At 56.0% G+C, this 17,239-nt stretch overlaps 1 protein-coding gene across 1 annotated transcript; it reads right to left on the bottom strand.

The window, feature by feature from the left end:
* Positions 1-8,824: 8,824 nt before the first annotated feature.
* FMOD (fibromodulin) lies at positions 8,825-16,174 on the bottom strand. The gene is made up of 3 exons (XM_069876167.1): positions 15,504-16,174; positions 11,134-12,147; positions 8,825-8,994 (listed from the first exon to the last, which is right to left on the bottom strand). Exons 2-3 carry the CDS (start codon positions 12,125-12,127, stop codon positions 8,843-8,845), a joined length of 1,146 nt encoding a protein of 381 aa, XP_069732268.1. The 5' UTR covers positions 12,128-12,147; positions 15,504-16,174; the 3' UTR covers positions 8,825-8,842.
* Positions 16,175-17,239: the final 1,065 nt, after the last annotated feature.

Genomic DNA, 17,239 nt, shown 5'->3' with positions numbered 1-17,239 from the left:
CAGACACTCGTGTGGGTGCAGCCGCGCTCGCCTGTATCTGGGGAGACTCAGCCCTGGGAAAAAGGGGAGGCGCGAGCCCCGGGGGGTTTATTGCCTGTGGTGCTCCAGAGGCCTGATGATCTTCCCAGGATCCGCCAGAGCCTGTAGAAACTCCACAATCACGTAGCCCGATGGTGGGATGGTGGTTTGGAGGGGTTGGTGCTGCACCAAGCCTGCGGCTCTTTGGGCTACAGCCCATCGGCAGCCTCCAGCATCGCTCCTGCAATCTCTGGCTGTTTGCGCCAGCAAACTCCGGCATTCCTGGTCTTTGCTTCTCCACAAGTTCTGCTTCCAGCTCTGCACACGGAGGGCTGGAGAGGAAATAGTTGAAGGGCTGAGCTAAGCCCTTCTCTGAGCCCTTGGAGTGTGGGCAGGCATCGGGTCTGGGGTCTGGGTGGGCATAGGATCATAGGATCATAGAATATTTTGGGTTGGAAGGGACCTTTACAGGTCATCCAGTCCAATTCCCCTGCAACTACCTAAAAGGAGGTTGTGGAGAGGAGGGTGCTGAGCTCTTCTCCCAAGTGACAGGGGACAGGATGAGAGGGAATGGCCTCAAGCTCCACCAGGGGAGGTTCAGGCTGGACATTAGGAAAAAAATCTTCATCGAAAGGGTCATTGGGCACTGGCAGAGGCTGCCCAGGGAGGGGGTTGAGTCCCCTTCCCTGGAGGGTTTAAGGGATGGGTGGACGAGGTGCTGAGAGACGTGGTTTAGTGTTTGATGGGAATGGTTGGACTCGATGATCTGGTGGGTCTCTTCCAACCTGGTGATTCTATGATTCTATGTGGGCTCCTGTTGGTTTCTCTTCCTTGGCTGGGATGGCAGTCTTGGATGGGGAGCATGCTCCCTGCCTTCCATTCCTTCTGACAGACCTTCATCTCCCTCTTCTTCCCTGATCCATCTCCCCAGCTTCCATTCACACCTACACGGTGGCCGCAGCCAAACCTTGAGCCCACAGCATCCCCCGCTCGCTTTGTACATCCCCGAGCACCCCGACAGCCTCACACGCGGCTGGGGCCCCTGCAACTTTGTTGAAGGGAAACGCTCTGCCTTTCCAATCCTTGCTCAAAACTGAACCACAAGGTGGAAAAAACCCCCCTTCCTTCCTCCAAAAAGGTCACGAGCAGATGCGAGCGCGTGTGCTGCAGCCGCCGCACGCCCACTTGCCTCCCGCTCCATGCGGCGCGGCAACGGTCTTGGCGCTCGGGGCTCGCTGCGTTTGGAGAGGTTCCAGCAGCAGATGGGGCAGGCGGTGGTTGCTGCTTAAATGCTGGCTTGAAATGCAAAAATTCCCCTCCCCGAACAACTGCAAAACCTGCTGGCAGGCTCAGCCCCAGCCCCGTCTCCGCTCCCTGCCCGCTGGCTTTCTTCCCATAGCAGCTTTTGGGCACAGAGCGGGTCCTGCGCAGCCCTCTGGGTTGTGAAAATAACCTCACCGGGATGGAGAGGGGAAAGGGGTCCCCAAAGAGAGCGAGGGGTTGCTGCTGGTACCCTGGGAGGGCTCATCCCGTATCTCGGGGAGCAGCTGGAATGGAGCAAAAGGTGGAGAAGACCAGCCTTGCGGTGGGTCCCCACATCTCCTGGGGTGTCCCCAAGGGGCTCGGGGTTTACCCCACGCCCCCCACCCTGTGACGAGCGCCTGGGCGAGGGGCTGCGAGGCTGGGACAGATGGAACAGCCGCTTTCAGCTGCTTTTTTTTTTTTGTTTTCCACCAAGCATCCCGTTGGGAGAGCCATCCCTGTCCCAGTCCCCGTCCTGCCCCCCTTCCCTGCGCGGGGGCCAGCTCCGACGCTCTCATTTACGACTTGTTGGGGGATAAAAGGGGCTTGTTGAAGGCAGCGAGCAACTGGTGCGAGGGGACAACTGTTGCCATCTGTCTGCTGGGGCGTTTTGGGGGGGCCAGGGCAGAGCTGGGGCCAGGGTTTTGTTTCTCCTTTCATGCACCACTAAACTTTGCACCTTTTGTTTCGCAGGGAAGGGCTGAGAGCTGGGGAGAAAAGAGGCCTCTACGCAGCACGGGTCAGGGCAGAGCTCTCCGCACGCTGGGGGGATTCTTATTATATATTGTAATAGTAATTATTGTTATTTGAGGAGTCTGTTGGTGCTGGGCAACCTGGTGTTGAACCTCCTCCATCCTCTCCGTGCTGCACCGCACCCTGCAAGCTCGCAGCGCAGAACGAGGTGCCCCAACATGTCCTGTTCCGCAGCAGGTAGAAGCTACAGCCGCTGATCCTAGTGGGATGCATCCCTCGGGGCCCCGAGGCTGTGTCGTGCCCTGCCATCCCCAAGGGAGGCCAAGTCCCCTTCTCCAAGGGATGATGAATCCCTGTCTCTAAGTGATACTGTGTCCCCGTCCCCAAGGGATGCTGTGACCCCATCTCTCAGGGATGCTGAATCCCCATTCCCAAGGGATGCTGTGACCCCATCTCCAAGGGGTGCTGGGTTGCCATCTCCAAGGAATGCTATGTCCCTGTCTCTGAGAGATGCTGTGTCCCCATCCCCAAGGGATGCCAAGTCCCCATCTCCAAGGGGTGCTGTCTCCATCCCCAAGGGATGCTGAGTCCCCATATCCAAGGGATGCTGAGTCCCCATCCCCAAGAGATGCTGTGTCCCCATCCCCAAAGGGTGCTGTGCCCCATCCCCAAAGGGTGCTGTGCCCCAACCCCAAGGGATGCTGTGTTCCCAACCCCAAGGGATGCTGTGTCCCCAATCCCAAGGGATGCTGGGCCCCCGTCCTTGCGGGACACCATGCCCCTTGACCCCAAGTGATGCTGCGCCTCCAGCCCTGAGAGATCCCTTGCTGTGGCAGCGAGGAGAGGGCGCAGGCAGCCAGGATGCTGGGAGCAGCTAGAGGCAGTTTTCGCTGCCCCAGAGCAGTTTGTGCTTCCTTGTGGAGCGGTGTCGTGTCTGGGACAGGAGCGCAGAGCCCAGGGCAGGTTCCAGCTGGGTGTGTGAGTCTCACCAGCTGCTTGGGTTCTGAGCCACTTGCTTTGCTCATCATGTCGTAGAATCATAGAATCACCAGGTTGGAAGAGACCCACCGGATCATCGAGTCCAACCATTCCCATCAAACACTAAACCATGTCCCTCAGCATGGAGAAGGGTGTAAGAGCGATGCTGGGGTCTGCATCCCGTGACCTGCTAGCTTGTGTTGGGATGCGTTAGGGCATCCCTCTTGGGGCTGGTACCCATCCCCTCTGCAAAGGCTCTTTGTCCCTGTGCCTGCTGCAGCAGAGCTGGGTTCCCTGGGGCTGCAGCAGCTCCCCGTGTCGCTGCTGTGGGGATTCAAAGCCCGTGTGAATGCAGCACCTGCCCGAACGCAGCACCCGCTCCCCTTTGGGAAACCGCTGGGAAATGTCTTACTGGGAACTGGCCGCCGGCAACAATATCCCCGAGCCCTGCGCGTCCTTGGCGTTCCCAGCTGCCAGACGAAGGGCGAGGCTCATTTTCCCTCTGACAATGCCCTTTTACCAGGGAGTTTATTTCTATTATAGCACCGGATAAAACAGAAAAGGGGAAGGACGGGGGCTGGAGGGGAGCAGCTGCCTTCGCTGACTCGTTGGCTGCTTTGTTGTGAATTAAAAGGCTGGATTGGGGTTGAAACACCGACCAGAGCGGGAGAGCTCATTGCCCGGACCCTGCAGAGGGATCTGCCCCAGCTAATTCCCCTCTGGCCTATCAACACAGACCATGGCACCGTTTTGGGGTGCAAACTCTGCCCGCAGAGGGGTTCTACCAAGCCCCACCAGCACGTGGAGGGGGTTAAGATTCCCTTTTTCTTCCTTTTCCCTCTTTAGAGTGACTTTGGTGATGGGATCCTGCATCCTACGGATGGTTGTGGCGTCAGAGCGATGCACCCTTCCCTAGCGCTGATCCTGCTGGGGCTGGAAGAGGGAGAAAAGCGATGCTGAGCTTGGACCCCCCCCAAACCCATGACCCTCAACAGCGAGCGGCTGGCCCAGGGAGCCCCCAGCAGCTTTAAGTCTGGGGCGCAGGGGCTGAGACAAAGCCCGTCTTGATATTTACAGCACGTGCGGCGCGAGCGTGGGGTGTGAGGGGCTGCGGGACAGATGGTGAGGGGAACAAAAGGGGACGCAAGAATGGGAGCTGAACAGATTGGGAATTTCCTGCCCTGGGAAGCAGGGCTGCCTTGCCCCAGGGGTCCCCCCAAAGCGTTTGGTCCCTCGGAGGGGACTGACTCCCACCCACAAGCTGGAGCCCACGAGTGACGCATCCTCCTGGTGTTGGATGGAGAGACCCAAAATCCTCACCCCCAAAATCCCAAGCACCGACATCCCATCTCTGTTTTACTTCTGCTGTGGAGCTGGGAGAGCACGACCCCTCTTTCCTCCAAGCCTCTGCTCCCCTGTGAAACGGGACCCCAGCTTGTCCCCAAGAGACGCCGCCGAGGAGGTCCCTCCAAGCACCTTTTCCCGCTGCCTCTGCAGTTTTCTTATCACTTCCCGGCAACGTCGCAGCTGCCGTGGGCTGGATCCAAGCAGCTTATTAATAATCAACTTTTATTGCCCTCGTGAGCACGGCTGCAGATGTCCAGGCGTGGCGGTGGCAGCCGTGACCTGGCCACCCAGCCTTTTGTCCTCCCGACTGCTCCCCTCAAGAAAGGTTTTTGAGGTTAAGTCCGAGAAGAATCGAGCGAAGGGAAACGCCGAAGGACGTGACGCCGGGTTACACTGTACGGGACGTGACTCACGCTCGTTCTGCAAAGGCTCAGAGGCTGGATTTGAAGCACAGGGACGGTGCCGTGTCTGGAGCTCACGTCCCTTGTCTGGGGGGACCCTTCAGCCACGTTGGGGTCAAACCCATTGCCTGCTGCTTTGCTGCTTTCTTGCACTTACCCAACAGAAAATACGTCGAGAGGTTGTTTTTAAACACAAATCCTGCACATCCTGCGGAAATCTCCACCTAAGGGGATGTGTGCAAACAGCCTGGGAAGCATTTGAGGCTGAGGGGTGCTGCAAAGGCAGAGGAAGAAAAAAGAGAGGAGGGGAAGAGAATCTGGGGAAAGAGGCTGAGAAGAAGCGGAGGTGAAATTTTGGGGGGGGGGTTCGGGGGAGAAATCCTGCCTTGTCCTCATGGGCAACCTGTGGGAGCTGTTGGTTTTTAGGGTCTCAGGAAGTGGGAGCCCCAAGGTGGGTGCCCAGATCCAAAATCTGTGGCCTTGAGCCCCTCTTTGGAGAAGCCCTCAGGTCCAAATATGATTTGGGGGATGCTGCAGCTGCTGGCCCCACAAAGCTTCCATGCTGAGGATGATCCTCCAAGGGGTCTGTGGAGCTGTTTTTCAGTTGGTTTGGGGTTTCCCCCTCCTTGATGCTTCTCTGAGGATCTGCACAAAGCCCTGCACTCCCCCCTCCTCCTTCCCAGTGGGATACAGGCTGCTGGGGCCCCCTGGACCAGCACCTCCTCCCAGCAACAGGAGGAGGAGGAGGAGGGGGGACCAAGCCCCCATCCCTGCTATATCCCCACCACAACAAGGCAGTGATTGGGTGCCCATGGGCTCGCCCAGGACCAATGGGGTCTCCCCTTTTTCTTTTTTTTAGGAAGGGGGAGAAACAGGGCAAGGGGTTGCACTGACCCTCTGCCCCCTCATCTCCACCCTGCCAGTTGCAGAGCTGGTGCCCCAGCTGGTGTAAATCAGAAATCCCAGTCACTCTGCACGGATAAAGCAGCTGCTGGTGGCTCCTTCTCCTGAAGTTGTTCTGCTCCCACCAGACCCTGCTGTCAGGTCCTCCTTGAGGTGATTCTCCTTACAACCCCTCTCCTGGCCCTCAGCCCCTTTAGATCCTGCAGGCTGGTGTGGATTTGGGAAGGAGTGTGGATTCTCCAAGGCAAAAACTTGACTTGGGAAGAAGGAGCTGTGTGTGCAGCTCCCACGCACGGGGAGGAGGGTGGTGTTTGGCTGGTTTGCAGGTGGATCCTGCAAAACATCCTCCCCTGGTGCTTTTGAAGAGCACGGAGACCTGGTGTGGGCTTGGATGCATCAAGTCCTATTCCTGTCCCCTTCCACCTAGCTTGCTGGATGCTGCCACAGGGAAGGAGGAAGGCAACGGGCTGTCCTGGGGGCTGGTGGCAGAAAGATTGGAGCTATTCCTAGATGTCAAGAGGCACCGGTGTTGGAACTGAAGAGCTGCACATCTGCGGGAGTCTGGAACATCATCCCTCCCTGCAGAGCCCACTCCCCTGCACCTCCCTTGGAGGGAGCCTGGCACAAGTGTTGCTCACCTCTTGCTAGCTCAGGGCCAAGTTTGCATCAATCTGAGCCCCTTTTTCCTTGGGGAAGCTGGATTTCACACCCTGTCTCAGCCCAGCTTTGTCCAAGAAAGTCCTGACTGGAGTGGGGCAGCTCCAGACCCTGGGGGCTGCTCTCCAGAGGTTCTCCTTGGGAAAGGAAAGCAAGGGCCACCCTTTTAGCATGGACAGGACCATATGTGACAGGCGATGCCAACACTGAGTGGCAGCCCTGGGGTCCTTTTCATTCAGGGTCCTCAGTTCTGGTGCCTCCAGAAGGATTTGCATCACTTCAGGGAATGGGATTTGGCTGTGGGAGGTTGCGATGAGGATGTGCGTGTCCCTGTGCTGCCCTGGGACATGGGAAAGGGATGGAGCTGGCTTTTAGAATCATGGAATGGTTTGGGTTGGAAGGGACCTCAAAGCCCATCCAGTTCCACCCCCTCCCACTGGATCAGGGGCTCCAAGCCCCATCCAACCTGGCCTTGAACCCCTCCAGGGATGGGGCAGCCACCACTGCTCTGGGCAACCTGTTCCAGGGCCTCCCCACCCTCACAGGAGAACATTTCTCCCCAAGATCTCATCTCAATCTCCCCTCTTGCAGCTGAAAACCATTCCCCCACATCCCATCCCTGCCCTCCCCAATCAAGAGCCCCTCCCCAGCTTTCCTGGAGCCCCTTTCAGCACTGGAAGCTGCTCAAAGAGGAGCAGGTGGAGACTTTTCTTGCTGCTCCTCCTGCCTGGCTTCTGTGAGCACCTTGGCTGGGGTTGAGGAGGCTGCTCCTGGCCAGGGCCAGAGACCAAGGCTGTCTGGACAAGGCTGGTGAGGAACCCCGAACCCTCCCCACGGGCTCTGCCTCCCCAGCTGACACCAACCCAGAGCCAAGGGAGCGCCTGGTGTGCGGAGGAGAAGCCCACAAGCTGGGAAATGGCACCTTCCCTGCACCACCAGGTCTGTAAAAAATGAATTTGTGAATTACTTTTTTTTTTTTAAAAGCAACCTCCAGCTTCGTTTAAAATAACCAGGGCTGGAGAACATGAAAGCATCCAGAAAACGACAACCAGAAGTACTGCGCTGGTGGCACCACCATCCCTTCCCTCTCCCAGCTGATGCTTTTCCATGTGTGTGTTTTCCTTCTATAAATGTCCTTGCGTGGTCCCCATCTGGGATGTGTCGGAGCAGCAGCTCCTCGGTGCGGGGAAGGCAGGACACACACATGCCGTGTCTGGTACAACCACTAGACGGCAAATCCAGCCCGGATTATGACTGCAGGACGATCTGGTTTGCAAGAGGGGAGGTTTCTGTGCTTGGAGCAGCCTGGTCTCTGCGTTTGGGAGTCCTCAGACACGTTTCATGCAGTTAGAGAAAGGGCTTTATTGGTTGGTATGATTCTACAGTTCATGCGTCGGTGATAGTACAGGTTTTTTGGGGTTTTTTTTGGTTTTTTTGTGTATTTCTAGAGTGTTTGCATGCAGTGGAAATGCAGAGGGTCTGGATGACCTCTGTAGCTTCGCAGGTCATCTCCAAAGCTCAGCTGTCCCTTTTGGTTCTCAAACTAAACCATCCAAGGCACCAAGTTGGGTGGGTTTGGGCTTTTGATGAATTCAAACCTGCTGCGGATGCGTGTGCCGCTGTAATTGTTTTAAAACCCTGGAGCTGGGGGCCAAGTGGATGGGTGGGATGGAGCTGGGTGTGCAGGGCTGAGAGCACCAGAACTCTCCCATCCCTCACCAGTGGTTTGGGAGGACGATGAGACACTCCCCGAAGCCACAGCTGCTTCTCAATGTGTTTCCAACACTGGCAGCTGCTCGGCAGTGGCAGGAAGGATTTCATAGAATCATTGAACGGGTTGGGTTGAAAGGGACCTCAAAGCCCATCCAGTTCCACTGGATCAGGATGATCAAAGCCCCATCCAGCCTGGCCTCGGACACCTTTATCTCTGGAGCAGGAGGCTGGGAAAGTGGGAAAAACAGAGCGGGAAGAGTGGGTTTGCTCTTCCCCATCCTAGACTGAGGGATGCTGGCAGCCAGGAAATATTTACGTGTGTAGATCCCAGCCTCCCAGATGCTCCTTTCAGTGACCGCTGGCACCTGGCGCAGGGCGAGTCATTTTAGATCTGCTGGTTCTGCAGGACCCACACCTGGACTCCTCCCTGCTGGGGCTGGATGCTCGGTGCCAAGTATTGGAGGTGGGATGAGCTCTGCCCTCCTGCATCCCACTCAAACCAAGGGAGAAGATGAAGAGGGTTGCAGCACTTTGGGTGGCTCTGGTGGGGTTGGAGGGGAAACTGTGCTGGGATATGTCCTACCCTGCATGGCTGGAGAGGTGGGAAGAGGGAGCGTTTGGGGACAAATGGATCCTTCCCACCTACGTGGGCTGGTGTTGGAGTATCCTTATTGCTCTATTGCGGAAGCCAAGTCGAACGGTCAAAGCTGCATTAAAACGGGAGTGAGCATCTCCCCCAGGGACCCGGGGAGCCAAGTCCTGAGGACAGGGGGGGGGGGGTGGGGGGGTGGGGGGGGGGGGGGGGGGGGGGGGTCCGGGTGAGGGCCAGGCTAGATCTCAATGACAGTGGCACGTCGCAGGCACAGCGGGGCGTCAGGGGGCACCGCGTTTCTCTTGATCTCGTTCCCATCGAGCCGCAGGACTTGGAGCCTGGAGTAATTCATGACGTCCACCACAGTGCAGAAGCTGCTGATGGAAAACTCTGTGGAAGGAAGAGGAGGCAAAGCTGAGCACTGTCTGACCTTCATGCTGCATGCGATCTGGAGATGGGTCTGAGGGTACCCACCTCTGAGAACCAGTTTGTGTTAAGATAGAATCATAGAATCACCAGATTGGAAAAGATCCACCGGGTCATTGAGTCCAACCATTCCCATCAAGCACTAACCCATGTCCCTCAGCACCTCATCCACCCGTCCCTTAAACCCCTCCAGGGAAGGGGACTCAACCCCCTCCCTGGGCAGCCTCTGCCACTGCCCAATGACCCTTTCCATGAAAATTTTTTTCCTAATGTTGAGCCTGACCCTCCCCTGGTGGAGCTTGAGGCCATTCCCTCTTGTCCTGTCCCTTGGGAGAAGAGCCCAGCTCCCTCGTCTCCACAACCTCCTCTCAGGTAGTTGGAGAGAGCAATGAGATGGGCAGGAAAAAAATGAAAATGCCCTCCATTGACCAAATTATTCCTGCAAATTTGAACCAGACACCCTCAGCTCTTAAGCTAAAAGGGTAGCTGATGCTCCAAGCTGCAGTCAGAAGGAGCCTGTGAGTTTGGAAGTGGTGGCAGTGCCCTCGGCTGCCTTTGCCCAACCTGGCTGGGGTGCTTGTAGGGAAAAAGCCTAGTGAGCCAGGTGGGATGCAATGAAAAATTGCTTTTGATGGAAATTGCCTTTGCAACCTCTTTTGTGAAGCTTTGCATGCTGCAGCCTCCAGCCCTGCCTCCCCCAGGCAGCGTGTCCAAGCGGGAGGACATCCCTGTCCTCATCCGCCAGCGCCAGGCACGGAAACTCCAGCCCAGGTTGGGTTTGGAGAGAGGAGATGGCACAAACTCCAACAATTTTGTGCAGCATTTTGGAAGAGAAGGGAACCGACTAGAGGGCAGCAAAGCTCCAGGCGGGGATGCTGCTGGGGAAGGCAGCGGGATGCTGGGGGACCCCTGTACCCAGAAGCTGAGGTCAGGGGGCTCCAAGCCCTGTGGTGTGTAGAGAAGCAAGCGAGGACCTCCCAGCATGGCTGGAAGGGCTTAACCTTGATACCCATGGGGTGGGATGTGCTCCCCAAGGATGCTGGTGTTGCACACCCCAACCTACAGCTCTTGGATCCTGGGGAGGCTTTAAAGGTCAGTGGCAAAACCTGCAGCTGGAGATAAAAACATGTGAAGCCTGAGCGGCTCCGCGGTGGCTTCGTGGTATTTGCGGGCAAGACGTTAACTGCTACAGATTTTGAAAGCGAACGTTTGGGAATCTGTTCTTGGTTTTGTGTTTCTGTTGGTTCCTGGGTGTGGGGTTGAGTGTTTGCTCTGCAAAAGCTGATGGTCACGCTGACCCAGAAGATCCTGTCCTAGGGGTCCAGCAGGTGAGAGGAGCAAGTCTGGATTTTTCCAGGAGGTTGCTTAGGTTTTGTGTTGGTTTTTTTTTCCCTCGGCTTATTTTTATAAATAGCAGCCCCAGAACAATCTGTTCCTTTTATTTATTTGTGTATTAAGCAGAGGGAATTTTAGTCCTGGCAGAAGAGGCTGTGTTGATGGTTCTAATAACTATGAGCTCCCGTCTGTCCAAGCCCTGGCAAGGATTTCCTTCTTGGTGAAGATTGTGACCCTTTGAGAGGGGGTTTGGGGCCCTGGGCTGTGCAAGGTGGCCAAAAGGGGCTGGAGAAAGGGGCTGTGCTGACCCCGAGCTCTGTGTTAGCACTGGCTGGGGTGGTGCCTGTTCCCGTGTGCAGGGAATCTCCACCTCTGTCCACTCTGGTGATGCCTCAGCCTGTGTGCAACGCTGAACTAAAGCTCAACCTCCTCCCCAGGTTGTGCCTCAGCTGCTTTCAAGCATCTCTAAGCAGAAGATGCTCAGGCCTCCGATAAATGCTCAGTGAAACCAGCGCAATGGCTCTGCGATCACACAGGAGCACTTAGAGATGGGAGCCTCTCAGCTCCAGGTGTGTTGGGACACAATGGGTCCCATTCTTGCTTTGTTGAGGGCCACCTACAAGTCTCAAATCCAGCTTCTCACTCAAACCAGTACCCCAGGTAGTCCCTCCTGCAGGGAGGCACAGATCCTAGGTCCCCAACTCCCCATCCCTCTCTTGCACGACCACCCCTTGCACCACTGTGCCTTGGTTGACCTGTTTTGCTCACCATTGATTTGGTTCCCTTGAAGATAGAGGTTCTCGAGGTTGGTGTTGACCCGGGGGATCTTCTGGAGCCTGTTATAAGAGAGGTCCAGCTCAAGGATGCTGCTGCTGTTGAATGTGTTGCTAGAAAGACCTTGGTTTGTCAGGCTGTTGTGGGACATCCGTACATAGAGCAGCTTGGGAGAGACCTTGAAATAGTCATCGGGGATGGTATTGATGTAGTTGTACTCTAGGTAGAGCTGTTCCAAAGCCATTGGGAGCCCATCAGGGACTTTCCTGAGGTGGTTGTAGCTCAGATCAGCAAGGATCAAGGACTTGAGCCCTTTAAGGGATGCTCCCATCTCAAAAATGAAGTTATGGCTGAGGTACAGGGCTGTGAGGTTCTCCAGACCCTCCAGAGCATTGGAGGGGACCTTGGAGATCTGATTGTAGGACAAGTGGAGCTCTCTCAGGGACCGGGGCAAGGGGCTGGGCATCTTAGTTAGGTTGTTGTTGTTCAAGTACAACCTCTCCAGGTTTTTGAGCTTGGCAAAGACCCTCTTGCCCATCTTCTCGCTGGAGATCTGGTTGTTGTGCAGCGCGAGCCATTCCAGCTCCGTGGCATTGTCAAAAGCCCCCTCTTGGATGGCAGCGATCTGGTTGTTCTGGAAGTAGACGTATTTCATCCGCGTGGGCACGAAGGGCAGGTACCTCAGGTGCCGGGTGTCGCAGTACATGGCTGACGAGAAGTTAGGGGGACAATCGCACTCTTGGGGACACTGCCACGAGGAGGAGGTTTGCTGAGGCTCAGGGACAGGCTCTGCCTCCGTCTCTGGAGCTGGGAGGTAAGAGTACACGTACGGGGTGTTCTCATCCTCGTAGTAGGGCATGTAGTTGTAGGAGGACATCCGAGACTGCCTCATGTAGTACTGCAACCAAGCCATGTCTTCTTCTTCATTGTACTGGCCCAGGGAGGCTCCGCAGAGCCCAGCGATGATCAGGAGAGCAGCCCAATGCATGGTGTTGGTGCTGGAGGGACCTGAGCGGGGGAGAAATGGAGAGGAGAAACCATCAGCAGTGTCAGGACTGATGTAAAGGTGAGAGGCAGGTGAGCTGCACCCCACAGCCCAGGAATCCAGTGGGGATTGGTGCCTGGGGTTGGTGGCATCTGGCAGCAGAGCTGGACAACCAGGGGACTGGAGTGGATCCTACCAAAAAAAGTGTGTCTGCAGACGTGTCCCCTGCTTGCAGTTACCTGATCGTCCCCCTTTTCACCTCAGGCCTGCTAGAAACTTCCATCCCAGTGGATATTCTTGCAAAATATTTACTTAGAGTCATAGAATGGTTTGGGTCAGAAGAGACCTCAAAGCTCATCCAGATCCACCTTCTGCCATGGGCAGGGACACCTCCCACTGGTTGAGGGTGATCCAAGCCCCATCCAACCTGGCCTTGAACCCCTCCAGGGATGGGGCAGCCACCCCTGCTCTGGGCAACCTGTTCCAGGGCCTCCCCACCCTCACAGCAAAATGTTTCTTCCTAAGATCTCATCTAAATCTCTCCTCTTGCAGCTGAAAACCGTTCCCCCTCATCCTATCCCTGCACCTCCTGATCCAGAGCCCCTCCCCAGCTTTCCTGGAGCCACTCTCAGCCCTGGAAGCTGCTCTAAGGTCTCCCTGCAGCCTTCTCTTCTCCAGGCTGAACAACCCCAACTCTCTCAGCCTGTCCTCGTACGGGAGGTTCTCCAGCCCTTGGATCATCTCCGTGGTCTCCTCTGGACTCGCTCCAACAGCTCCATGTCCTCCCTGAGCCAGGTGCTCAAGTCTATAAAGATGCATCTGGATGGCTTATAGGTATTTTCGTTACAGCTGAGTAGAGGATGGAGATATGGGCACAGGGTCTGAGTTCGTGTGAGGTGACACAGCTCTGCCCTGGACTGCCTGGGACTCTCCTGTGCTGGTTCTGCAGGGGAGGGAGGAGAAAGGACTTGACCACTCTCTGGCCAAGTGGAGGAGAGCGGTAGCTGTGAGAGCAGGTTGATGGAACTCAAGGAATGTTTCGATGGAGCTATATTTATGCTACGCTTGCTGGTGGCACGATTCGCTGTGGGTTTCATCCAGCTCTCCCTTCCCCCACAAAAAACGCAGGATGCTCGTGCTGCTCGGGACTGATGTAAATCCTGGTAAACAAGTTCTGCCTTATTTATGACATGAAACCACTTTCAAGCTTAGATTTCCAGAGCTCAGCCCCGACATGAAAAGGGGCAGCACTTGCCAGCCCCTTGAGGACAGTGTGACCAGGGAGAGAAGGAGCCAACACCGCACCTGGACCCTGGTGGTGAAATTCTTGACCGTCTCAAAGGTCTTTTCCAACCTTGTGATTCTATGTAGTGGACAGGTACGACTGAGCTTGATGATCTCAAAGATCTTTTCCAAGCTAGTGATTATATCATAGAATCACCAGGTTGGAATAGACCCGTCGGACCATCGAGTCCAACCATTCCCATCAATCACTAAACCATGTCACTCAGCACCTCGTTCACCCATCCCTTAAACCCCTCCAGGGAAGGGGACTCAACCCCCTCCCTGGGCAGCCTGTTCCACTGCCCAATGACCCTTTCTGTGAAAATTTTTTTCCTAATATCCAGCCTGAACCTCCCCTGGTGGAGCTTGAGGCCATTCCCTCTCATCCTGTCCCCTGTCCCCTGGGAGAAGAGCCCAGCTCCCTCCTCTCCACAACCTCTTTTCAGGTAGTTGGAGAGAGCAATGAGGTCTCCCCTCAGCCTCCTCTTCTCCAGGCTAAACACCCCCAGCTCTCTCAGCCGTTCCTCATGAAATTCCTATGAAATTCAGCCTGTTGAGGGCTGACCTCCAGAGGAGAGCAAGGTTGAGGGCTTGGAGCAAGGCAAAGCTCTCCCTGAGCCCCTCAGCTTGGCGTGGGCTTCACCCTGTGGTGCTGGCAGGAGGACTCCAGCTAGGACCATTCATTCTGACTCCTCATCTTATGGTTGGACTCAATGACCCGGCGGGTCTTTTCCAACCTGGTGATTCTGTGATTCTATCTTGGGGCTAAACGAGCACTCAGAGAGACCTGGAGTGACACAGCTTGAAATGCCTCCAGGAAACACACAGGGCTGAGCTGCTCGGAGCGGGAGAGGAGTTGCTCCTGCCTGCTGGATCCTATATACGTGGCTGTGGGGCTGTCGGTTCATCGCTGCCAGCTCAGCTCCGGCGGCTGCTGTGCAGGCAACGTGCAGGCACGGGCCAGCGTCCCTCCTCGCTGTAGGGTTGCCTGATGAAACCTCGCTGCATCCCCAGCCCACGGTGAGGAGGGGATGTCCTGCCCAGCAGACAAAGAGGGCACAGTTTGCTCTGAGACGGCGGCTGCGCTGCCACCGAGGCACCCTGGCAGGCTGCTCGTGCTGGAAGAAAGAGGGATTGAGGTGGTGGCAGGCACACATGGCTCCCTTGCTCTGTCCTCCTCTCCCTTGCTCTGTCCTCCTCTCCCTTGCTCTGTCCTCCTCTCCCTTGCTCTGTCCTCCTCTCCCTCCCTTCCCCTCTGCAGCTGAGGGGCAGATGAGATGTGGTCCTCTGGGATGCTGTGTGCAGCAGAGGAGCTTGGCAGTGGCAGAGGAGTTTCTTCTGCTTCAGGGCTCTCTGCCTGCTGAAATACCAGAGCCGTCCTGCTCTGCACAGGGGCTTCTCCACTCATCAGAGCTGCTTGGCTGCCCCTCTGTGCAGGGCATGGGGTCCCTCCACTCTTTCTGGTCCATAGTGGTAGCCCCAGAGCAGACACCACTGCCCCTCACTTCATTTGAAGGTTGTTTCTTCCTTTTCCAGTGGATTGCAGCCCTGGTTTTGGGGTGGGATCTGAGCTGACTGTGCTGGCCACGAGATCTGAGTGATCATCAGCCGTGCCACGCGCTGCCAGGTTAATTGGGGTCAGCTCCTCACCCTGAGAGGGAGCAGGTTTTGGGGCTTGGAGCAAGAATCATAGAATCAATCACCAGGTTGGAAAAGACCCACTGGATCATCGAGTCCAAGGCACAAGGGGCTCGAAGCAAGGCATGAAACCAGCTCCCTCTTCCCCTGCACCCCAAGCAGATGAGATGAGCAGGGATGCGGTGAGCAGGCACTGCCCACACCTGGATGCCGAGGGCTGTAGGTGTCCAGCTTCCAGCCAAGCGAGCAAGGAGCAGCCAGAGGGGCAAGAGAGATGGGGAGCAGGAGAGGACTTCCCTGCTGCGGCGGCTTGGGAGCGCTGGCTTTCAAGCTGATGCCACCCATCTCGCTGGCATGTGCTTTGCGTGGCAGCCGCTGAGGCAAGGGTATGGAAATCAAGCTTCATAAAAAAAAAAAACAACCCAAACCCAAATAATAAATATAGAGCCGGACTTACCAAGCTAACAGCCTCCTTTCCAAAGCCTTGCTGCTCTTCTCTGGGATGTCAAGCAGCATGTGAGTGTGTCTCCTGATTCGCAAAGCCTGGTACCCGCCCCAGGTGCCAGATCAAATATTGTGCTTGTAGGTCACGGGCTAGGCAGGTTTTTTGGGGAGTGACCTCCCAGCAGCAGCCTGTTTGCAGGAGAGACTGAAGAGACCCTAATGCTGCCTGGCGTTATAAATAACCTGCTTTTTCTTTCCTCCCTCTCTCTCTCTCTCTCTCTCTCTCTCTCTCGTCTTTTCTCATAGGAGTGTTGGCACTTTTCAGGCTCTCTCTGTTTAACAAGTTAGTGGAATTGGGGATGTTGTTTTTAAAAGGGCTGTTGTTAGGTCTCCTGCGTTTCTCATCAGGAAGCGATGAGGAGGCCTCTGGCCAGATTAAAAAAGATCTGATTTTGAGGCGCTGAGGATGTGATTCTTGGGGAGAAGAGAGAAAGTATCTTTAACTTTTGCAGTGCCAGGGGAACTCAAGCTGCAGCCTGGGCTTCTTCCCCAGGAAGCCTCAGTTTATGCAGCCGCGCCATTAAATATTTAGGATAAACATTTCCATGAACGATAAGGCTGCAGCATCCAAGGTAAATAAGTTCCCTACCAAAGGGCCACTGTGACAGCAGCGATTTGTCTGCGAGCTGGGAGGAAAGAGATGCCAAGCTGGCATTTCTGCAGGCTGTGCCCTTCTGCCTGGGATGGGGGGGTCCCCTGAGGGATGTGGGGGGACAGAGCAGGGGAGCGTGTGCTGGGGGTGACCCCGTGGTTGGGCAGAGACACCGGAGCTCGCGGCTCTCTGTGCTGCAAGGCTCATCGCCTCCCAGTACCAGCCTTGGCCTGGGTGGTTCTGCAAAGCAGGAGAGCGGCGGATGCTGTCACAGCCCCCTCGCCTCCCCCAGTCCCCATCCTGGCTCTGTGTGCGCTTCAGCTTTAGAGACAGCTCTTCCAAGGCTGTCCCAGCGTTTTCTTCTCAAGAAAAGGAGGAGCCCGACCGCCCATTGCCATCCCATGCCCAGCTTCAGCAGCACGCCCAGGTCCTCCTAGGAGCCTGGAATTACTTAGCAAAGCTCAGCAGGTGCCAGACTCCCACCGAGCTTGCTTTTTCCTTCCTTTCTATCGAGATTTCCCAGCCACAACATCCTGAGAACCCTTGAAGAGATCCTTATCTACCCAAGGTCCTTATTGTAAGGAGAAGGAATGCGCGGGGTTGTTGGCGGCTGGGATTGCAAAGGACACGCTGTACAGTGGGGACTTTGCCAGGAAGCCACTCTGTTTGGGAAGGAAGAGTGTGCCTGGAAAGCACAGCTCGCTGCAACGCAGCTCGGGGCTGGGATATGCAAGGAGAGGGAGTGGGAAAAGAGGACAAGGGGGTTGCACTGCCTAAAAGGAGCTAAAATTACAATAAAGTGGAATGATGGCTTTCATTCAGCTGGTGGCACCTCCTCTTCCCCATCAAGCGTTGCCAGGGCAGCTGGAGAAGGGCTCCCACCGCAGGCAGGGAGGTGGTTTGAGGTTCTGGGTTGATGTGGAGCATGACCCCGCTTGATGGGAATGGTCGGACTGGATGATCCAGTGGGTCTCTTCCAACCTGGTTATTCTGTGATTCTATGATTGAAGGGATACGTTCTCTCTTCCAGAGAAAGTGGTGGGGAGGGTAGTGGCAGCCAGTAACATCTGCTGCTCAGTGTTCGGATGGTGTCAACC

Source organism: Phaenicophaeus curvirostris, chromosome 24, assembly GCF_032191515.1.
Source record: "Phaenicophaeus curvirostris isolate KB17595 chromosome 24, BPBGC_Pcur_1.0, whole genome shotgun sequence".
NCBI classification, from domain to species: domain Eukaryota; kingdom Metazoa; phylum Chordata; class Aves; order Cuculiformes; family Cuculidae; genus Phaenicophaeus; species Phaenicophaeus curvirostris.
Note: the sequence above shows the minus strand (reverse complement) of the source record. Positions and strands in the feature narration are given on the sequence as shown.